The sequence below is a fragment of the Erithacus rubecula genome (assembly GCF_903797595.1).
Source record: "Erithacus rubecula genome assembly, chromosome: 10".
NCBI lineage: Eukaryota > Metazoa > Chordata > Aves > Passeriformes > Muscicapidae > Erithacus > Erithacus rubecula.
Window position 1 is genome coordinate 17324411 of NC_136662.1, and position 24215 is coordinate 17348625.

The 24215-nt window shown below is 38.4% G+C and overlaps 2 protein-coding genes across 11 annotated transcripts in view; one reads left to right on the forward strand and one right to left on the reverse strand.

Moving 5' to 3' along the window:
- DPH2 (diphthamide biosynthesis 2) overlaps window positions 1-24215 on the reverse strand; it is a 224663-nt gene that overhangs the window by 34542 nt on the left and 165906 nt on the right. The window lies entirely within an intron of this gene.
- Window positions 1-24215, forward strand: part of ST3GAL3 (ST3 beta-galactoside alpha-2,3-sialyltransferase 3) — a 171085-nt gene that overhangs the window by 26564 nt on the left and 120306 nt on the right. For 3 of the 10 annotated variants that reach the window (XM_079313927.1, XM_079313930.1, XM_079313924.1), the window contains 3 exons: window positions 9330-9377; window positions 11140-11274; window positions 18648-18690. The exons of 1 other annotated variant lie outside the window; for it this stretch is intronic. In XM_079313927.1, the coding sequence (XP_079170053.1) occupies window positions 9330-9377; window positions 11140-11274; window positions 18648-18690 (226 nt within the window). Of the gene's footprint in view, window positions 1-9329; window positions 9378-11122; window positions 11279-17338; window positions 17379-18647; window positions 18691-24215 lie in introns of those variants that run through there. 6 more of the 10 variants (XM_079313923.1, XM_079313925.1, XM_079313926.1 and 3 more) reach the window with 5 other exon arrangements.

Here is a 24215-nt window from a genome sequence, read left to right on the forward strand (position 1 = left end):
TTTGTCCAGGGGCTGGGTGGTGTGTGTGGTGATCAACTTCCACTCCTGCAGCTGCTATTTCAATAAGTTTTTCATTGTCCTGCAATTTCTGCACATGGAAATGAGGCACTACTGACAGCATTTAGTACAACTCTTGATTATTTTCCTTATATTTTGGTGAGCTTTTTTAAAAATTCAAATCAAACACTTCTGTAAAAGAAAATAATAGGAATTGAGGATATATGCATTGTTCAGTTACTGTGATTTTTGTTTTGGGGGCTTTTTTTAGTTTGTCCTTTACCTCTGAATACAGGCATTTTTGTAGACAAGTAGATACTCTGGGAATACCTTTATTTCAGATTTGCTTGTGTCAGTGTTTGGTTTAGGATGTGAAGGCTTTTGTGTAGACTTAATGCCCTTTGTAAACCAGTTTGTGTGTCAGTAAGGTAAAGACAAGTTTCTCCTCAAGCCAGTCAGCCTGGGCAGAACTTATGCTCCATATCTCTCTATGCCCACTACCTATAAAATCACATATAATGTACACTCTCTCAAATCAAAATTTTAGTTTGGAAGTTATAGCATGTTTTAGAAACTTACTAAGTTTTAGGATTTGATGGGCCAGAAATCTCTTCAAATTTTGGAATCAGTTGTGGTGATGCTGTTAAAAGTTAAACAAATTCCCACAAACTTCCCCCTGGCCCCAAACTGCAAAACACATTGAGTGAAAAATGAATCCGGCAGATTTTCTGTTCAGCATCACCTTTCATGTTAATAAATGATCTGGGTCCTTGCAGTGCAAAAGAAATTCAAATGTCATTTTCTAGACAAGATGCTGCTGAAACACTTGTATTCAGGGGATGTTTTATGCTCATACCTTGTACCTTACTCCTTCCTGTGGTTTGTTTGTGCTCCAGGCAGACAGAAAGATGACAAATCTCACTGTAAAGCTCTACGTAGGACTTTGTTGGCAGTTATTGTGATAGCTGGGCCAGATGTTGTGTGCTTTAAGGTTTTGGGAAGCTTCTGGCCACTGGCTAAATATCATAAGTTGTAGATCATTTTCAAACAAACTCAAGAATGAGGATTTCCTGATGGAAGTATTTTTACTCCTTCTTTTCAGAAAAGAGGGGTTCCAGAGAGTTAGTTTAGGAAAGGACCAAGTTTTGCATGTGAGGGAAAGGGAGGAAAAAATAATTGAGTGGTTCCAGTAGGCATAAAATAAAGACCAATCTATTAAAATGGTTGTTGTCCTGATTGTCATTGATTGTGTGTCAATATCTTTTTTTATGTAAATCAGAAAATATTGTGCATCAGCCTTCCAGAATTCTCTGACTGTTGTGTGAGTATAAGTAAGTTTGAGACACAAACTGTGTTTTATTAAGGTAAAAGCCCATGTCCATATTTAGAAAAAGTGCTACAGAACTAAAGCAATTTATTTCAAATTATAAATGCTTTGTGTTTTATAGTATCTAAGCTAACAATATATACTTTTTTGCAATATGAAAATACAAAATTAATTTTCTCTGTGCCGTGTAATTCCCCAACTGCCACTACCCATTTTCTGTCTTGCCACATAGATTGTTATCTTCAAAGAGAGAAATTGTACTGTTTTGTAATTTATTGCATGTTCCTCTATGGAATTTAGGAGTATGACTGACTTTGTGCTACAGTCAAAATGGAAACCAAAATATGAGGCTTAGTTTAGGGCATAATGAACTCCTTAAAATACTGAGAATCTGTTTGGAATTAGGTAAAAGATTTCTCATAGTCAAGAAAAAAGCCTTTTGGATACCAGCTTTATTGATAGAGTTTGGCCTGGGTGTTTTTGTGACTTTATGCTGGTTCTGTACTTGCCCTAGAGTTGTGTTCCTCAAAGCCAAGTATATCCTCATTAAATGCCTGCAGCACCCTGATCTCCTCTCCTTTGTCTCTGGGAGCTGTCCATCTCTCTTCTGGAAGGTGCAAGGTGAGAAGCAGGTGCTGGAACAGGGAGCTGGACAGGGAGGAGCTGCATGTCCTGATGCTCACTGAAGCACCGTGCTGGTCGTGGCTCTGGGAAGTTATGTAGTAGATCCAAATAAATACTGATCTTATGAGCAAAACATACCAGCCCTTCCTGCCACCAAACTGTTATTTGGGCGCTGCTGAAGACAAATACAATGTAATATCCTTCTGAAACATTTGCCAGCTGGCGCAGGACACCACATCTTTTCATTCCATTCATTCATTGCAGAATAAAGAAAATTGGCATGCTCAGACCATTTTAAAAATACATCTGTTCAGAGAATGGGTGTTGTTTCTTCAGTTCGTTTACCACTTCATAACAAATGTCCTGATGAAAAAGGAGCAATGCACAAAACAGCAAATGTAAAAAGGTTGGTTAGGTTCCACGAAATTAATAAAAATTGCCTACAGAAATATTACTACATCTCTCAAGTTCAGTATCACTAAGGGAGCTATATATTCAATTAAATGACAGGAAATTGAGAGGTGGCAGAGAATGACTTTTCTGTTTACAATGTAACCAGTAGACCTTGATGCTGCATTAAATTCTCCAGTCAAGTCAATACTTCACTATATCCATTCTTAGCTCTCGAGCCTTTTATCCAAGGGTCTTTGGAAAAAATCAGATTGTTTATTTTTTGGATGAGAAACAAATTAATCAAAGGACTTGTTCAGGGCTGCATGGGCTATAGCAAAATTACCCCCTGTTGGCTGTGGTTTAGTTTGCAGAGACTCACTATGGAGCCTTCTTTAGTAGTGTGCTTTGTAAATGAGGATGGCATTTAAAGAGACAGTGGCTAGAGCAACAATGCAGAAACTTTTTAATTTTACAGTGCATAAGTGAATTCCTGTTAAGAACGAGATATTTCCATTATTATGATATCTCTCAATGATGTGTGCTCTCAAATGAGGATGAATCTTCCCTCACAGGTACATTATGGGAGTCAAGCATTGTCCTATTCCCACATCTCCCTACCCAAATAAGTATAGCCAGGTAGCACACAGGACAGGCATTCAACTTTAGTGCAGCCATGTGTTAAGACAATTTATTAAACCCAGAGTTTGTTGGAAATGTTCTTTACAATCAGATGTCTCCTGTTACTGAAGATGTGTCCTGTTGCTGAGTGACTTTTCTCTTTCTATAAAGGGACTAAGTTTTGAACTTTGAACCTGGGTCTCCTATCAGCTGCAGACAGCACTGGACTGAAACTCTGCATCTGTTTTGCTTGCCAAAACTTGCAGTCCCTTTATTTGCTGCTATTAGCTCTCACATCTGTGACAGGAATTGTGCCTGTGCTCTCTATGTGACATCTTTATATGTAATTTCTCATCTTATATATTGAAAATGTTAGAATTAGCTGCTCAAGCAATACACTTGAGATCAAAACTCCTTGTGGCATCTAAACATGGGAGCACTACTCATTGTTTTTGACAGAGTACATGTGCAGGAACTGAGATTACCAGTAAGAGTTGTATTATATGTGTTTCCTTTGACCTTCACTGATGCTGTGTGATGTGGAGCTTAGGCAATGTCTTAATTAGTGCCTTGAGTTTTAAATGATAAATATGAGTCACTTGGAACATCCTTGAACTGTGGTACAATACATGCTATTGTAGTGACCCGTGCCTTTAACAGAGCTATCTCACTATGTTCAAAACAAAAAGTAGTAAAATCCTTGGCACTACAGAAGAAAGAGCTTAGTAAAGCACAATAGACCAAGCTGGGGGAATGGGAAGCTGAACATTAAGACAAAAGTAGGATGCTTAATAAGTTGGTAGGATGGCATTTGTCATTAAACTGAGCAAATTACTTAACTCTTCCCTAAATCCATCTTCAGTGTGCAAAGCAATGTGTTAGGAAGTGAAGGTTGCCCTGTCAAGGAACTTTTGAGTGTGGGCAGTTATGTTTTACTGAATCTCTGAGAAAGAATATTCATGCTTTAGATATTGAAGTGAGATATCTAAGGCAGAACTGAAATTATTCAGTTCCCTTCAATTCTTTGGTTATAAGAATTATCCAGTATGTTGTGTCATCATGATTCTCATGATAAGAGAAGGACTTATTCAAAATATTTTTTCTTTGGGGCAGGAGATCTTCTAAGATGGATCTTCTTGCCAAATGAATCCTGACAGTAGAATGCATTTTGAGGGCACACTGCTTTTTTGAGCTTCATTTCCTGACTGGATGAAACATAAGAATAGTTTTTGTTACTATTGATCTCTTTGTTAGCAAGCTATGAAGAGTTTCATGCATTAAATGTTCCTTTTCTGGTATGTCACATTCCAGAATACTGATCTCAAACAGAAAATAAATTTTGACAGCTATTGGCATGTTTGATCCTATAGTTTTCAGTACTCAGCAGAAAAAGGGAGACAGACAAATTACAGACCCTTAAGGATGTTCTTGTAATTCTGTGATAAAAATGAAGCACCTAATTTTTTTCTTTTCATTCTGACTCTGAATCAAAATTTTGTTAGATAATATTACTGCAGTTGCCATCCCCAGGCCAGCTGATGGAGCTCTGCAGGATATCTGGTACCTGATCAAGCTCTGGAGGTATAAATTACATTAAAAGTTATTAAATACAGGTTGTAGTTCTGTAGAGGAATCCATCAGAGTACCTAAAGAGCAGGGATATGGAATGAGAGACATTGATTATGCATTTAAGAAAGCAATACAGACCTCAGAGCTTGAGTGTCTGAGTAAGGATGTGCCAAATCACAGCCTTGTGTTGTGATGTATTCTTGTATTCCCTGTTTGGCTTGGCCTGTGCACTGTATTGCTGTAATGGTATGTGGTATTGAGGCTGTGTTAAGCCTTTATTATTAAACTCTTATAACTCCAGTGGGACTGACAGTTTGTGGTTTCTCAGGACAATTTCCAAAGCAGCACGAAATCATGTTGTTTTTCTTGGGGAAGTTACTTTATTGCCGAAGTCTGGCTTTGCTTTTTATTTTTTTTTTTTTTTAACTTTTCTTTTTTGTTTTTGTTTGGGTTTTTTTTTTTTTTTTTTTCTATTAGAAAGCCCGAAACAATCCCCCCTTCAAAAAAACAGATAAGAGAAGTTATTGGTTCAGCTTCTTTGGTTTCCAATAGGTTGAGGCTAATATCTACAAATCCTTGCAGGGAGAGTCTGTAAAGCACAATAAAAAGTTAGTGGCTTCTCAGAGGGACTTACTATAAAAATCTTAACTGAAATTTTGTAACAGTACTTTGGTAAACATACAGTTTACATACAGTTCTTGTTTGAATGTGGATTATATTTGCAGTTCTCATTACGTGTTGTCACTGCTTGTTTTTTGGTTTGTATATTGCATTTTCTTCAAAGATGAAATCAAAGTAAGGACAGTATTTGTACTGAAGTGAATCCATGTATTTGCTCCTACATGATCTTAAGAACTTGATGCAACTGGGCTTTTAAGAGTTGTTTCCATCCACCTCTTCAGTGTAGTACCCATGTTGAATGTCTTTCTAGTGATGTGCATGGAGTATGAAACTTCAGATGTTTTTCAGCTTTGTTTGTTTGTCTCCTATAAATTTGCAGTTTGTTGCTCAGGATCATCACTCGTTTGTGAGGATCCAAATCTTCGTTTATTTTTCTGTACAGAAACTGGAGCACTGGAAAAGATTCAGCATTCTGTTACAAGTAGCAGTTAAATACTTGTCTGGTGTCCAGAAATGCCCTGAGCTAATGTGCACAATATATGCAGCAAGATGAATGATTTAATTTGCTTGTCTGGGGAGCAGGGGAGTGTGGTGCACAGTTATCCAGGCTCTGAGAAAGGTAGGGGGTTAGCAACACTTGAATTGCATCCCTTGCCTTGAAATACAATCAGTCCACATACCTGGATGTCTTAGCTGGACTGTGGTGTAGGTGCAGCAATAAATGTAGTAAATTTGTGTGTGAGCAGCATTGAGGGTCTTTGCAGAGTCTGTCTTCGAGCTCATTGTTCCTGAATGAAGTGAGATGCTTGTGTTGGTTTTGCAGCAGTGGAGCAGGGTCTCATCCAACACTCCTCCACTCCAAAGGGATGTGATGGAAGGTGTTCAGGCAGCCCTGCACAGCCATGTTTAGGGGGGGATGATGGAGCAGATTTGTATATTGGTCCAATTTGTGGTGCTCTAGCTGGATGGTGGGAATGAGAGGAAAGTGACCCAGAGCATAGGTTCCAATGCAACTTTGGGTTAAGGTTGACATAAAGTGACCCAAAGCAACTTTGCAATCTGGCTGGTGAGGTCTCAGCCGTCATTATTCCTGGCACTGAGTGCCTTCTAAATAGAGTGAGTGCTTGTGCTGTCTTTGCTTCTTCTGATGGATTGGATAAGCTCCAGAATTACATTTGGATTTGGCTGTATCTTCTTGTTTGGGGTTTTTTTTTTCCTTTTCTTTTTTAAGCTGCTAGAGCAGCTTAAAAAAAGATTGCAGTTAACATGAAAACAGATGTAAAAGACTGGCACTGTGGTGTGTGCAGCCTAAAGCTGTACATATTGGCAAGTTACTGTGTGTCAGATTTCATGATTTAGGCATAAAGGCTGCCCTTCAGTTAAGGCAGGAGGAAAAACATTTAAGCTTCTTTATGGAAATAGGTATCTTAAAGGTTGGGGACTGGTCCTTCAGGCACAAACACTTCCTGGCACTGAAAGCATAGGTGCCTGTAAGTGACTGTGTTTTACATTGTGTCTTAATAATTTTGGAAGATAAAATAAAGCCTTTGAAGGTTGCCGTTGAAAGGTAGAGCATGCTCCAGGGCTTGGGCAAAGGCACTGGGCACCAACAGAACTGTGACTTTGTCTCAGCTAAAAAGACCCCCTAGAAAGTCAGGAGGATTTTGAACTGAGCGATGACTGGAAGAGATTTGAAACTCGAAGCAAAGAAACTTTTCTTCTCTTATATTTATGAAATCAGAACTCAGTATTTTTACAAGTAAATCTGGCTTGCTTCAAAGATTTGCCTATCTCCATCAACTTCTGACAGAAATAACCCGTGGCTCTGAATTTGGATGTGAGTAGCTATTTGGGTAGAAGAAAGGTGACATCTTCTCAGCTTTCTTCAGGTTTATAGTTTCTTCACTTTTGGAGTGCTAATACTAAAAATAAAACCAGTGTTTTAATAGACATCCATGTTTTATGAAATTACTTCTAGAGATTGAGGGGAAGTTGGCTATAATGCAGGTTATTCACAGTGAATTTGATTAGTTGAAACTAACGGTAGCATGAAGGACTGGATTGGAAAAGGGAGCTCTTAATCTGCTTGTAAATTTTTTTTTTGTGTGGGGAAGATAATGTTCTCAGTTAAGGGAATGAAACATTATACTATTTTTGTGGGTTGCAATAATGTTATTAATTTGGTGCTTGCAGTGCTTTTCAGCCATTCTTAGATAAGCCTTAATATTTCATGTGCAGTGTTTGAACACAAAATATATTTCAGAAAAATTAACAGCTTTTAAATTTGACATTAACTACAAAGCAATACTTCATGTTGATAAAAATCTCAACAGTTTTGTAAAAGTAGAACCCCACAGAGATACTTTAAAATTGATGGCAAATGAAGTTAATGCAGTTAAAATGAATTAAACTTCTTGCTATTTAGAATAATATAATGATGTCTGAATTTTATTCCCAAAAGAGGAAATACAGTTGTTAAGTCCAGATGGACTTTTATTTTTGTTGGAGTAAGTTTTGAGACTAATATCTTCTTTTTAATTTTTTTTATGTTACTTCCATAGTGCTGGATCTGAGGCAACACAGACCTTCTTTTTCTAAATTCTTTTAAACCCAGTCAAATTAACAATCCTTTATTAAAACAACAGTGTTCATTTTGAAAATTAGCAGTTTCTTTTTGTATTTTTAAGAGTTGGAAAATAAGCACCAGGACAATGTAAAATAGAGAGAAGCCAAGGGCTCAGTCCTGTGTTGTTATTTTCAGCTCTAAAATGGTAACTGCCAGTGCCTGTGATTGTAGCCTGCCTAAATTTCAGGTGATGCAGCAGGAGGTTAAATTCTTTTCAGCAGGCTAAGTCTTCTTATGCTTGAGCTTTTTGCCTTGCACTGAGGGCTTGCACCTTGGCAGCCCTTGTGGTGCTGCAAAGGATGTGTGAGGAGTTGGTCACATCTCAAACCTGAGTGACAAAGAGAAATGCCAAAGGATTTAGCCTATTCTTTTAAGTGAAAATGAAAGGCAGTTCAGCTATTGCTGTGTCAGTTTAAAGCTTCTCAGGCCATATAGTTATTAATCCTATTATGGTGATCTGTTCTTTTCTGTGTTTTGCCCATTGGCAATTTGTCTCTAAATTCTGGACCCAATTCTGCTCCATTGGTAGGGGAATAGAATTTGGCAATCTTTCTACTTCAGTTAGAATTTCCATGAAAATAGATGGCTTACTACCAAAATAAGTAGTTTCCTGAAATTAGCATAAAGCTGAGGGAAAGCCCCATTGTTGAGCATGATACCATAATGCAACTTCTCTAAGAACAGAATATCAAATTATTACTGTTTATTTTGCAAACAGGTTCTATGCTGGAAGGGTAGTATATGAGGAAAATGAATGACTAATAAAGGGGTCTAGATCATGGGGTGAGCTGAGTGCAAGTAGGCAGTAAGGGTTTCTATGTGGCCAAATGTCAAGTTGCTTATATAAAAACTAGGATCTGTAAACCACAGTTGAAGCAAAGGGTGCCCCATATGAAAAAGTAACTAAGTGTCAGGCATTAATTGGTGAGCAAGAGTTGTCACTGCAATCGTGGATAAAAGCATTGCTGTGATTCCCAGATGGAAAAATAAAAGGCAATCAAGTAGAGAGATTATATTTTCTTGATGCTTGGCACATGTGCTGCATATAGTGCAAAGGTGAAAATATATTGATGAATTGAAATGCACTGAGATGGAAGTCACTACTGTGAGTAAAGATGTGGGAAACATGATGAGCATAGAGTACAAGGAGCACAAAATGCTTGGCTTAGCAAACTGTGTCAGGGAAGAACTGATCATAACGGGTGAGTCCCCTAAGTGGGGACAAAATGTTGGGAATACATTTGGTAACAAAAGACTGTCTATGTCACCAGTCAAAGCGTGTTGTAATTCAGGTGACCAAGTTTATTAGACATAAAATGAAATTTTCAATGAATTAAAGCTGCTTCATTGGTTAATGGCACTGTGATTTATTGTATACTTCATTGTTCTGCGTTTGCTAGGTGCCTGTTGTTTTGTCTGGTTGGTGAAGAAGTTGTTCTGCTTCCTGGCAGAAGGGAGCACAAGGAATTGCTTAACCAAAACAACAAAAAAATGTTGCAGCAAGAAATGATGCTGAAAAAAAGGGGGAAATGAACTTGTACTCTTGTGTTACAGATTCAGTGGTTCTTTCCTTTGACTCCGTTGGACGTACAATAGGCTCAGGTACAACATTGCCTTCTTCTCTATCTCCCACCTCATGACAAGGCTTCTACTTAATTGGACATGGTAGCCATGTTGGGAGGCAGGACACTGAGCCAGACTTCTGTGGGAATCAATCACCTAAAGGGTAAATAGGTCCTTTCTAAGTGCAGTGGGAGTTTTAAGAGCCTTAGTACGACACAAGGATTAACCTGCAGGACTCTTCCTTTACCCAGCGAGGAAACGACCTGGACACGTGTTGATGATGCAGTTTGTGCTTCTCTTCTCATGTGAAAGGCATTAAGGTGATGTCACATACCAGCTGAAGAAAAACTGTTTCATGCTACTAGGATAGTTTCCCAGCTAAACAAACAGTTGAGTTATTTGGGGAAAGACATTAGGAATGCTTCCAGGAAGAAAGCAAAAGAGTTGTAACTAAACCAACAGGGCTGGAAATTTTTTTTTTTTGGGTGGAGATTGACCAGCATTATCAAACCCCAGGGCAAATCCTTACCAATCTCATTTAGTTTGGAACCTAAGCATGACCTAGAATTAAATTGAACCAGAAATTAAAAATTCTTTTGTGTTGGGGACACTTCACTAGATCAGTAACTCTCCATTTGGCTGTGTGTAATGTGCAAGCTGCAGCCAAGGCACGCTGTAGTGAGCATGATACTTGATGAAATTCAGTTTGCAGTGTGTATATAATGATATATTAAGTGCAAGGGAAAAGCTAAGAATTGCTCTTATAACTTTAAACCCCTTAACACTTAAAAGATGGGGATATCTATTGCATTTCACAAAAGACAAAACCTTCGCTTGGATTTTTTAAATTTTATATTGCTTGCCAGACTTTCCTCTTAGGTTGATAGGGGGAACATGCTGCCTTCCAACATAGCACCTGTCTTCTGCCACACAGTTTGAAAGAGAGCCTGCTGCCTGACACTAACATCAAAGCTTGAACACAAATCTGATTTACTAACCCCTGAACTAGTGGTAGTAACTTACTTTGTTTAAAACACCTCAACTTTTTCTACTCTTCCTGTATCTCCTTTAAAACTTGTATCTGGAAACAGATTTATTCTTAGTGCATGATCTGATGTGGGAGTATCTCTAGGGTGCCAAATGGATATGTTGTTGTGTATATGGGAGGGAAGAAGCCTGTCTATTAATTCTCTCTTACCAATTAATATGTCATAACAGAAGTGTGTTGTTGCCTGCCCTCCTGTACTGAGTGATGGTCTCTTCAGTCTGCAGAAGTAGGGAGGAAGTTGCATAGGTTTGAGATATACTTGCTTGAATTTTAATCACAGATATTGTATCTATGGAATTGTCCATAAATGTTTCTACCAATAGAAAAGTAAACTTAGTGATGAAAAACAGTTCAACTGTTCTGTGTCTTTTGGAGTTCTGTTAATATGGAGGGTGGGAGACAGGCTCATGTGAGCCATTGGACTGCCTGGGTTTATTTTAAAAGCACTGGTCTTTGTTTTGTTTGCATTTTACAACTCAAGCTTGGATTGGTTAGGAATTGAGACAGTAACACTTGATCTTTTGTAAACCCTTTCGCTGCAAAAAGACTGACTTCCTTCATTGAAGAAAGCTCATGTATTTGTGAAGGGAGGCTCAGAAATGTCCAAGAAACTTGTATGTGTATTGCACTTGTGTTTAGTGCTTTGCACTTGCTGTGCTGCAGACTTCACCTTGCTCTGAACTGGTATGTGTAATAAGATGTGAAGATGTGTGATGTCTGTCCAACTGAGGGATAGCTTTCCTTGTTGAACAGGAAGGAGAGAGAGAAAAACTGTGGCTATTGTGCTTCCGCTGTCCATCCCATCTCACCTTGCTGCAGACCCAGGAAAAGACAGAGCCCAGAAAGAACCCACAGAAACCATGGCAGCTCCAGGCCCAGCCATTCCCAGTAGGTGATGTTTCAGCTAAAGTTATATGCTTTGAAACATAAAATTACATATACCTTTTTCTTTATTAGTCAAAACCAGCTGAGAATAATAGTCTCCCTGTTAAGATTTCATGCTGCTTAAAACTGGTACTTACATTTGCATAATTAACTGCTTAGAAGTGCTCTTTGGTACTTGTTAATCATGCCATATGAAGGGCAATGTCTTGTTGCAGCTTCTGTATTATGCTTGAATTGACTGTTTGTCCTTATCTTGGCTTTCCCCATAACTTTGTCCCACATTCAGCTCTCAGTTTTCAGAAATGCTGGAAATCTGTCCTTATGCAACTCAGATTAATGGCACTGTCTAGGTTTTTCTGGATAAAATTTCTGAAGTGAGTGTTCAGAAGTTCATCTGGCTATGGAGCTTTAATATAATGCTTCATAGGAGATTGTTGGGTAGAGGGCATGTGAGCCAAATGTGCTTTGAGTGAGGCTGAACCATGAGGTTCATGTTGTGGTTCAGTCTTCACAAGTCCAGATGTTTTTGTAATTCTCTTCATGGCTGTCTGTTCCCTTGAAAGATAAAGCTTGAGCAGCTGAGATAAGTGTTTGATGTGATGTCTAGGCCAGTGTTTCAACTGCAACTATTTCAGGAAGAAGGGTGTCATGCTCTGAAGTTGGGGAAACAATCGGGACACAGGGTGTTTGAGGAGACCTAGGTTTTATTCACTTGCCATAGACAGCTAGTGCTCCTTTTATTTTTTTTCTTTCCTCTAGTTGCTTTGTTTTACTTTGTTGCTACCAAATCAAACATTGGACCTTGAAAGTTAGATTTATACCCCTGCTATTTTTGTTCAAGACTTTTTCCTACCTCCTGTGTCTGTCAGCAAGCTAAATTTTTCTTCTCAATGCCTTGGATAGGAGTGCACTGGATGTGCAAGTTTCCCAGATGCTACTGTGCTTGAAACTCTGAAAATACTGAATACCTTTGGGCTGTAGGCTTCTGCTCCTGTTAGACATGTTTGATTGCAGTACTGACCACTGATTCATGGCAGATGTTGTCACTGCAGGCTTAAAAGATGCTAGTTCCAACCTTACAAGCAGCCAAGTGTTATCTAGGTCTTGCTGAAATTGTTTGCATGTATTAACTCTTCTGGATTTCCATACTTTGGTTTAGAGTAGCATATCTGCTGCAGTTCATGTGCTTGTGAAAGCCCAAATGCAAGACCATGCATCCAAATGTTGAGTTCACACTGATGGTGGAGTAATCATCTGAGAATTTAAATCTCTGCTTATTTAGAAGTTTGCTGTTTGTGGTTCCTTAGGTCAAAGTCCATAAACGTTTTGGTAAAAGCTGTGAGAACTGTTAAGGAAATTTTCTCTGTTTTGTTCAGCTGCTGAAGATGCTCAGATAACTATTTTGTGAAGGGTGAGAGTAACCTTATGTCTGTCCTACCAGATACAACTCCAGAGTGAATTTGGTGACTACTTGCCTATGTTTTGGATGGAGAGTGGTATGGATGGAGGCCAGGAATAGAAATGCAACCGAATGAGGTATCAAATGGATGGAGTACTGATAGATTCCTAGGATAAGAGAAGAATGCTGGTGACTTGCAGAAGATTCCGTGCTGTTTATTTGATTTCTCAATGATACTCTGATACAGATGTCTGCAGTTGCTAACTCTGATATTTCCTGGATTTTCAGATCAGTGGTAATTAACTTTAGATGTTCTTGATTGGAGGAAAGCAACTTTAATTAATGTTTGGAGCTGATGTGGTTGTAGCATATTGGGTTTTTTCACCCAAATTGCATTTCTGTCTTAACACCATGAGATAGTTATGCAAAAGAAGAGATGAACTTGCAATGTTGTATATTTCTTCATTCCTGTAAGGTAGAAGGAAAAAAGGGACATACATGCATTTTCTTTGCTGGTTTTAGTGGCTTTTTTCTGCAAAAATAGTTTTCCTTTTTCATTTTTGATTAATGAAGTGCTACTTCATTCTTTATTTTTCCGAATGTAGGCTCTGGGAGTTGCTTGAATCTTTGCCAGTGACTGTCATGAAGCAGTTTCATAGTCCTTGTGTGACTTTGCCAGTGTGTTTAGTATCATCATCTATCTTCTTATTAATGCTGTATTCTTCCAGTTGAAAATACAACTGTGAATGAGTCGAGGTGCAAATGTCAAGAAGTGGCTTAATGAATGCCTCAAAATAAAAATATTTCAGTGTGATTTTTCTCTTTTGTGTGACTTTTCTCTGCATCAAATCAGCACATCTTGTCACTAAATACCAATATAGATTACTGTTTTGTTAATCATGTTCTTGACTTTTATTAGGAAATATGATAAAGTTCAAAGAATAAAGAGTATGTTGGGAGACTCAGTAGGGCAGCATTAACTCCATTTGCCATGTGGACTCATGGCAGTAAATAGCACAACTGTTCAGCAAAGGCTGTTGTCTGGCTGAAACAGATGATTTCCTGGGAAAAGCAAAAGGGCATATGCAGATCATAGGAGAAAATTTTTCATCTTCCTATCAGAGACTTTCCTAAATTCAGGCTTAAGCAGTCAGTTGCTTTTCTACCATTGGAGTTTGCTATAGTTTTATTAGGATGTGTAGATGTAGATTGGTGGGGTAAGCTTCTGGTGCTGGGCTCCAAGGTCTTAGCTTGGCAGATGTCACTTCTGCTTCTCCTGTATATTGTTATAGAGCAGGGAAAGGCACCAGGGACTGGGCTTTGTCTTACCAGTTTTCTTGGTGTTTTCCTTGGTGTCACTTGGCAGCCTGGAGAAAAAGGTTGGTAAATGTGTATGTGAAAGCATGAGTGGAGATGAGGACACTGAGACAGACCCTCCATGCAGGACTGTGCTGAGGAGCTCGGGTGGCCTCAGCTTTACCACTTCTGAACTGCCTTTGCAGTCTTTTTTATTCCCTGATTATTTAAATAGAAGATAATGCTTTCATCAGTAAATTCCATCTCTGAAGAGGTTAAAGTGAAAATCCTAAGGAAAGGGTGCAACATTAAGTCTTTGTTTTTCCAGTACTTTGATTGTTGCTCAGTAATCCTGACTGGTATTTTTTTAACCCTGGAATAAAAGCTTTCTTTTGTCTTTCTCAGTTGATCCATTTAACATAAACTTTTTTTCATTAATTCTTTCTTCTCTCTTGAGTTCTAGCACAAGTATTTTACATTGGCTGAACTTTTATAGCTGTCCATATGTGTTTTCTTAGTCCAAGGTGAATGTGATGTGTTTGGCCTTTTTCATTGCAGATTAAGTCATTTTACCTGTGGCCTTTGCTGCAGATGAACAGCTTGCATGTGAATAGTGACCAAGGCTTGGCTCAATTGGATCCTCAGCTCTGCAGAGACCAGACTGCACTGGACAGGATGAAATGTATCAGGGTGGTCTGAGCATCCTTGATAGGATTTCTCTCTTGAGAACCATACTGATTTCTTTGACAAACACAAACATTTTGAATAAAATAGGAAATTGAATCTTCTGCCTTCCCTCCTGTACTTGCAATTGCCAGTTAAACACAGAGCTAGAACTTCATACAGTCAGTCTTTAAAAAAAAAAGTTTAATTTTCTATTTCTACAGGCAGAGTTATTTGTACTGTGCTTCAGAGTAGCTGGCTGCTTAAAGGGTTAATACTCAAGTCATCAGTGAAATTGGTTACAGTTAGTTTGAAGGGATAAAACCACTAGGCCAAGTTAATTCCTGGATTATTAATTTCACATTAGTAGCATAAAGGGAAATTTTTGCCCATTTTGCTTCTATATAACTATATTAGTTGCAGATGCAAAAGGCAACTTGAATGCTTGCTAGATACTGTACACTGGGCTCTATGGCTTCCTGGGTGGTCTGCATGGAGTTTTCAGACATGAGACAATGCATCTCTCACTTGCAGCCTGGTAGCTGGATTTCTGTTGGATTCTTTGGAGGAATTTCCATGCTAATGCCAACAATGAATTTGGCACAGGATTTGCATAATTTATAGAAATTGCTATGCTTGGCTCTATTTCTGTTCATGTAATCCCAATTACATGCTTTATTATGAAATTGTTGTCAGTTCTTAGGTTCCTATTCAGCTCTGATCTTCCTGGAAATGGAGAAATACATTTTGGCTTTGACCTAGGATGACATCTTGTTCTTATGAGGCATGATGAAACTTCATTTCCCATGTTTATTCACTTCTGTGCTTCTGTGCACTGCTGTACCACATTGTCAGCTGAGATATTTAGCTCCTTAGCACAGGTGAATGTGATATTTAAATTGACTTGTGCTCTTCTAATGATGTTACTTTTCTCTTTCATGGGTGTCTTCTACAGGCTGATAATATAAAGTTTTGTTCAGATTACTCCATGTTCTTCCAGGGGGTGCAAACTAAGTTCTTTATAACCTTTACTCATTTTTTGCTTTAAAAACAGATCCTGTGCCCTGTAGCCATAGAGGTGTCTTGTCTGGAAATTGGTGTGTCAGACATGGCCTGACTGGATCAGATCTACCAACATGCTTAAATGTGAAGGGAGTTGTCCAGACTGTACCTGTGAGTGGCTCTGCATTGTCCTTCAGTGCAGAGACCCCCTGACTGGGGTGCTGGGAGAGGGTCCTCATGATGATGTTGGAGGAGCCAACATCAAACCACAGTTAACATGGCCAGCTGGTCCAAGCTGATTTTTGGTGCAGAAGCTGGAGTCTTTTTACCTTGTTCTCTCTAACTATTTTGTTCTCTCTAATATTCCAGCATTTCTTTATCCCACTACAAGAAAAAGGGGAGAAATGCATGTATATTGAGTGATTAACTTGGTGAGTAAGGCTTTAAACTAAGGTTATGGGTGGAGGAAGCAACCTGTAAGGGCACAGAGAGGTGGTGTGAGTGCCAAGACAGGCAATTGCCACCTGTATTTTCTATGGAGTGAAGGGCAGGAATGGGATTTCCCCTTTCTTCAGCTGTGTGACCAGTTCAGTTCCTCTCCTGTAATCGTCACATCCTGGCCAAGCTGTTTAGAATCAGTTGTACTTTGATTTGGTGGATCTGTGTTTCATCTTCCATGCTTTAATTCAGGCATGTAACTCCAGATGAGGTTTGCTTTTTCCTGCAGTTAAGCTCTGTGTGTTTGGCTTTCTTCAGATTTTCTTTGTGGTTTTATCTCTCTCTTGTGAATCCAGGCCACTTCCAGTTGGATGTGGGCTGCCTTTTGGCCTCTGTATTCATAGGGATGCTGCTAAATAACACTGGAAGTCTAGCAATATTCTGCTTTTTGCTAAGAAGAAAGATAACTTTGAATCTGTAATTTTAGAGGGCTCTAGTGTCTTTCCTGGGGGAGCAGCATGTGATAGAGATTAATTTCCAAGGTAATAATAATGCTGACTTCCAAAAGTGCCCATGAGTTTGAGATGGCCCATGGTGAGGGCAGCATTTCTCTGCCTGCAGTAGCTTGCACATCTCAGCTGCCAGTGAGAGGAAAGAACATGGATGCTTCTGGTTTGATATTGCAGCCTGAAACTACAGTTACACCCTATGGAAAATCAAGGACACATCTAGTTTGAAACCAGAAATGTTGTGTTGTTTTGTAGTACCTTTTTTTTTTTTATGTGTGTGTTGCAAGGTAATTGACATATAATTTTTAAAAAAATTACTTTATGTATCTCTCAGTAATAATCAGTGAGCATCAAAACTTAAAGCCTAGGGAAGGTGAAATGCTTGTGACAAATAGAAGATGAATCTTGAGAAAGATTGCAATGGAGATCTGTCTGTAGTTTTTAGCTCATGTTTGTGTTCTGGTACTTCAGTTGTAAAGCTAATGAAGTGCTGAGTTAATAGAAAGTCCAGGATGTTGTTGTAGTTATGAGGTGATATATCTCTTATTGCATTTCCTCTTTTTGTATTTCCTGTTGGGAAGAAGGGAATGTTGGTTTGAATGAGATAAGACTGATGACAGATGGGTCAGTGGCTATAGATTTTTTTAAAATAAAAAAGTTATTAAAAAAACCACAACTTTGTGGCTGTTTGCTTTGTACAGATGTTGGTTTTGGGAGTCAGAAGGGTTAATAAAAATTGAAGGCATGTTTCTTTTTACAGAATGGATACCTTCCTATGCACAATCCCACAGGCAGAGGAGGTGAGGTTGTACAGGACATAATTTCTTGTAGGAGGAATAAACTGGGAAGAAATTATGAAGAAAGCAGCACATGGGGGAAACAGAGCTGTCAGTATGTGGAAAGTGGAGGAGTGATGCACAGGTGGAGTGGGGATGGTGGGTGTCACTCGGGTGCTGGCAGGGAACAGACAGGATGTGTCAATATCAAGTGTGCACGTATTCTGCAGCTTCTGTTACCTAAGTGATGTCAAATAGAATACTTCCCTTGGCTCAGGAATTGAATCTTAATGGGATTGAAACCAATGGCACAGTTTACATTGACCTGTCTGGTGCAATCATTGTGTCTGAGGGATGTGCTTAGCTTTGCTGCTCTGCCAGTAAATGAGTGTGAAAAGCTTGTGATCTTTGGAGGTAAAGTACTGCACCAGAAATTCTAGGGGTGTCTCATGAGGAAAGTAATCTTGTATTTCCAATGAGCTCTTTCTAAAAGCTTTTTTTTTTTTTTTTCTTGTTGTTTCTTTTAATCTCTGATTGGATTATATCTTACTTCTCTGTATTTTATTTTTTTATTGTATAGCTTTGAGATACAGGGGTCCTCAGTTTAACCCAGCACAAGAACACTACACCTTTTTCTTGCATATCTCATGTGAATTCTAATACTTTTATTTTCTTTGTATCAAATGTTTGATTTACAAGATCACAGTATATTCAGAGATGCTTAATGAAAAGCTATTTTATATGTGAGTTACAGATGTTCTGAATGATAGTTTTGTTCCTGTAGCTGTCCTCTGTTCATGCCATAAATTGACTTTTCAGTTTCCTACTGAACACCTGAACTTGAAGCATTTTTGCCACTGTGAGTCACTTTCTCTTGAAGAAGAGCTGCTTGATCATGCAGTTGTGGGTTGGAATAGACAAGGAATGAGGAAAAATTTCAAAACTCTACACATCAGAATTTAGGAGGAATGCTTGTCATACAGTGGCAAAATTATTTGTACAGCAAGCAGGAAAGCTTTGTTTATCACTGCATAAGTGGTTTGAGTAATACTTTCTTTTTGTGACTCTGGATATCTTGATTAATTCTAGTGATTTCTAAATTAATGGTTACCCATGTGTTCTCTTGCTCTGGTATTTCCTGGAGATTGAGAAATGTTAATTTAGGAATTCCTTGAAGTAACAATAATCTGTATTAACAGCTGCTATAAGGACTTGCTGTTTGGTTTTGGTGCCTTTTGCAGAGGAGACTCTTGCAGCTTTTATGATATTATGTTCTTTGCTTTTGTTTTCCAGAATATGACAGACTGGGCTTTCTCCTGAACCTGGACTCAAGATTGTAAGTAGAACAGTAGGGTTCTTCTTCATTTCTATAGTTACAGCTTTCTGTTGTAAGCAACTTTTATGTCACCTGTGCAGCTGGCTCACTAGACTCTACACTTCTACCTGGGACAGCCAAGTCCTGCAGCAACCTGGCAATTGCAGCTCCTTTCCTAGCACTAGGCTTTGCAGGCCAGCTTGGATTGTGCTTCACTGTAGTTAATTCCTTAATGAGTGATCAAGAGACTATAAATACCCACTTGAAGCCACAACCATCAGTCTACTCTAGATACCCTTCCCTTAATCTTCCACATTAAAAATGAATTACAGATAGGAAAGCAGAAGGAATGTGAATCTAATATTTGCTGGGATGTTTAGGAGTTTATATTTCCTTTCTAGTAATTTCTTTGAAAATGGATACTACTATTTTTGTTGATAAAATGGAGTGGAAAGAGCCTCAGCACAAGGCAGGGACCCCTTGGTGTGCCAGAAGGACGATGCAGTGCTGAAGGATGAAGATGCTTCTCATGCTTTTTGCCTTAAATCAGTCCAATTGAGCCTGGGCTGCTGAACACTAGGGGTCAGTAGCGACCCTGTTTCTGGGGTCAGCAACCTGATGGAATTTTTGGTGTTGGGAACAAAAATGCTACTAGAAACCTTCTGTTTAAAAGGGCCCAGAATCAATCTCGTGGCTCTGAATTACTTGAGAATACATCCCCTGCACAACATGTCATGCCAATATAAACCCTATTCTTAATGTTTTGAAAAACCCATTGTGCCTATAGGGTGAAACAACTCAGTTTAGTGATGATGAGCAGCCTGTGAGCTTCCATAATGGAATGAAAGCATCCTAAGTGTGTTGGGAACTGCTGCTTGCAAGGGATGAGAAGGTCTGTAGGTAGGAGCTTCTTTTGCAGAAGCATCTGGGTACATAAACTCAATTATAGTAACATGGCAAAAAGATTGAGAATGCATTTGAGAAAGAAGAAATATTGATTATTTGTTTATATATTTATTTATTTTCCTCCAAAGGTTCTGTATGTCATTCAGTGGTCAGGAAGGATGGCATTGACTGCATGAATTGCTCAAGGTTTCTTTCTGGTTTCATTCAACATAGTGTTCTATGCAGTTTTTATTGCATGTGGTCTGGAACTCATACTGGTGGCACAGTTACCCATTTTCTTTGTTAAATTTTCTGTGTTGGGATACCCTAGTGATTTAGAGACAATAGTGTGTGTACCCATAGAGCACTGTGGGGATGAGATTCATATGATACATTATCTTCAGTTTATACATGTAGAAAGCAGAGAGATTAATCCAAAACTGTGAAGTCAGTAAGTAACCTTTGAGTAAATGTCTGGGTCTTGGAGAGGGAAAAATGTTTTTTAAAGTTTTTAACTAGACTGATTGTTTTTTTCCAGGCTATTTTTGTGTATTCTGTAATGTCCAATTTATTGAACACGCCTGCTGACTGTCCACACACAGTTGGCATCCCAGTCTGTGCTGCTTCCAAACCACTGCTTCAGTCTTCCTCTGCCTTCCCCTCCCACTTGCTCTGTCCTTTTCATTTTGCTTTTAGCAAATCCCCTTGAGTCTTCCTTCCCCTCAGGCCTCTGTTCCATTATTTTTTCCCTTCTTTGCTGATTTACCTATTTGATTACAGCTCTCCAAGGCACAGTCTGCTTTTTCTTATTCTTCAGTATGAGGCAAAGTGAAGGTTTTACCTGCTGCAGGACTTCCAGAATACTTGTTTTCTTTTCTTAAAACCTCCCCATTATAAAAACTCTCCATAAGTTTGATTAAAGAAAAATTTTGTTGACTACTTAAAAATGTGTGTTTATATAGTACTCTAAATATGCATGTTTATTTTTCAAAGTCCTAAAGTTAGCTTCTAGAAAGACTTGTAACAAAATCAGCATGATTAAAATAAATAATTAAGCTTAAGGAACAAAAAAAGCAAGTAATGTATGTAGGTGAAACAACCTTTTTTTTAATTGCAGCTTTGTTATTTTTTTGGGGTTGATTTTTTCTTTTCTTTTTGTTGTGGTTTGTTTCTTCTGTAGAATTAAAGCTGATCCTGCTTTAAGAATAGACCTGATGACATGCAGACTTCACTTTTGGCCTGAATTATTCTGGATTTTTTTTGTTTGGTTTGGGTTTTTTTTAATAGCAAGGAAGACAGAAAATGGCTGAAAATACCATAAAACATAGGAAATAAATTTTGAAGGAAAAATGGCTGATAGCCTAGAGGACTTTGCTACCATTTGCTACCATTCTACGAGTTCACCTTTTGTAGTCAGAAATTTTGTGGTACCAAATTTCTAAGTACAGACTGAATTCGATGGATCTTAGTGGTTAAAAATACTTCCCGTGGCTGAGTCAAGATGGTACCATCATAGAAGCACCTTCTGGTTAAGAAAAAATGCTTAGAGTTGAAAGGGGTAATATGTTCTGCACTGATGACTTTATTGGCAGAAATAATTGAATTATGTCTGTTGTTGTGATATAATCGTTCTGGTGGAATCTTGCCATAAATCATAACTTTATAGGGTTCACTTAATTGACAGCATGTGAGAATCCTGTGTGACTTGAAGCACTTAGTGCAACAATTAGTTTTCTTTGGATTTTTTTCCCCTAATCTTTCATTTGCTCAAAACCTGTTGCTGGCTGTGTCAGTTGATGCCATTGAAACTAATGGCCCATGAGACTAACATTTTCTACAAAGGTAGATCTGCACTGCACCTTAAGTGCTCTGACTTGCATTTTGAGTGTCACACAAAGGAAACATTTGGCATAAATAAGTAGTAATGTGTCAATTTGCCTTTGCATATTTAGTTTTTTCATGCATTGCTACTTTAAAGTCCTCTACCCTGCAGAAGTCCAGGGCATGTTATTCAGACATAGTACAGTCTGCTGTGGTTACAGGAATGTAATGGTTTTGTTCTCCCTGAATTCATGGAAATGGTAATGAAACCAGATTTGTTCACTTTGGAAGGAATTCTGTCAGAAGCACTTGAATAGTGTTTTCTGTGGGAGCTGTATGTCTGATAACTGCCTTGCTCTAATGGGGGGCTGGCATGGACAGGAATCTCACCTGTAAGGGGATGGCCAAGTTTAAAGATGTGTATGGATGCTTCATGGAAATTATAGGTTCTGACCAGTCTTGTTGGAAAGAAAATTAAGGTGGAAGACGCTTCCTTTCTGGTGCCTGTGCCTAGGAAAGCTCTTTTTTAGAGAGTCTAACAGCTTTTAAAGGGCAGGATGGTATCCAGGTGGGGATTGTTAATGACACACAGTGAATGGAAAGGCAGTAGGCAGTGCAGATTATGAATGAGTTGTTCCCTTAGTCAAAATAAGACACAAATCTCCTCAGGACCAGGTTAGTGAAGATGATCCTCTTGCAAGAGGAGTTCATCTTTTAGCTGTGTTTGTATTAACCATCATTACCAGACTTAGAATATCAAAACAAAATATGCACTAAGTACAGAAACAGGCCAGTTGCATCCGTTTCTCCCTGCTAAAGAGTTTTCCCGAGTAGAACCTTTTTAAAACCTGTAAGGATAACATCTGACATCGCTGGTTGTGTGGAAAAAAACACTTATACAAACACTATGATACAACTTAGATTTTAATTCTCAGGGAGGGCAATAGTTCCTGAACAACTTAAGGCTATCAATCACTTTAGTAACTCAGCCAGTGGATTACTAGGTGCCACCAAATGCCAAGATTTGCAGTCACTTTCTAACATCTGTGCTTGGCAACGAGTTGCATGCTTTTGTTATTATTAAATATTTATATTGTAGTAGTTCTTTGAGACTGGCCAGGTCTTAGAAACAAGAGTCTCATTCACTACAAATTCTGAATCATTCCCCAAGCAGAATCTATGTTTGCATTGAATTACGAGAGATTTCCGAAGGAGGATCATGAACGTGGAGTTAATTATAGACTGTATTTAATGCTTATTGAGTGGGCCAAGCTGAAGGCTGTGTGGTCATTCTTCTGTCACTTAGTACTCTCTGAATGCTTGGTTTACTCACCTTAATGATTGCTTGGAGTCTGCCTTGGCAGATTGCAAGTGTGGATTCACTTGTGCTGAGGGTATGAAAAGTTCTCCTTCCTGCTCTGCTGGTGTGTCATTTCCTCAGTGGGATGGAAGCTTAGTGACTGCTTCTGCCCCTCTTTCAAACTCCTTCAGAAACTGCTTTCAAAGAGACTTCAGCAGATACACTGGGGATGTGATGCATCTGAACAGAGAAAAGTTCCCCTTAGTAATTTGGTAGATCTTTTCACCTTCTGCCATAGTCAGTTCAGAGCTTTGGATGTCAAAATCTCAGCTGACGAATGAAGGAAAATTCTTCCTAAGATTTGACTTTGACTGGGGAAGAACCACTCCCTCATAAAGTTTAATAAATGTTAGAAGATACACTTGAATTTCATGGAATCATTTTGCACTTAAACAAAACAGGGGGTCTTATCATTTTCTTTCGAGGTAGAAATAGGAAAAAAAATGTTGTTGCCTCTCTCAATTGGAAAAATGGTTATAAGATCATTATGGTTGATTACAATAACATAATATTAACATATTATATGAGTATACTCTGTTAACTATATGTTTTATATTCGTATGTATTTTATATTGTGTTCTTTGGGAATCTTTAGGCAGAACTTAACTAAAAGAAGGAATATTTTTGCCATCGAGCTTTGTGTTTTGCTAGACATTTTGTGATGTTGTCTATTTACATATTTCTTCATTATTATAGAATAAATTTGAGATTTTTGTATATTCATGATGATTTCAACTTTGTGTTAAAAAGACAAAGAAATTGAGCCTGGGGGGGAAGAAATAACAACCTTCACCCTGCAAACTCAAATGAAACTTGATCTATACTTTGAAAAGACCATAAAAATTGAGGGAGTTTGGGCTAGGGACACAGATTGGGTTACTTATGTTTGTTGAAATTTCTTTACTTCAGAGTTTTAATAATGAAGAACTGAAACAGAGCCCCTTCCCCTCATTTTCTCTCTAGGCTGTGAGGTTGCTTTGAAACTGTTTGTGTCTTTGTGTGGTACTTTGCCATTAAACACTGTAAAAATAAGCAGTAAACGTGTTGGAATGCTGGACTTTCCCCATGCCTGGTGCTGTGGGATTTCTTTCTGCCCTGGCTTTTTTTTTTTTTTTTTTGGTTTGTCTTTCTATATTCCTGCAATCCTGAATGAGGGACAAAAGAAAAGAAGTGAGAAGTCCCAGTGATGTCCTGTGCTGATTAAGAGTGTCTGTCACAAGCTAAATGAAAAGATTCTGACCATCACATGCAAGAGTCTCCTGATGCTTTTTCTGAAAAATTATTTTAAGGCTTAGCGTGCTTTATGACTCTAGTATTTTTCAGGCAATTGCTTATTTATTTCTCTTTCATTTCAGAGTTTTAATTCATCTCCTTCAACCTAATCTCTTCCAGTCTGTACTGATTGTTTGAGCACTTGAGAGAGTTAAAAAAATTAACCCGAGGTACTTATAGCAATTCAGTTACCTGGCTGTTTGTTGTT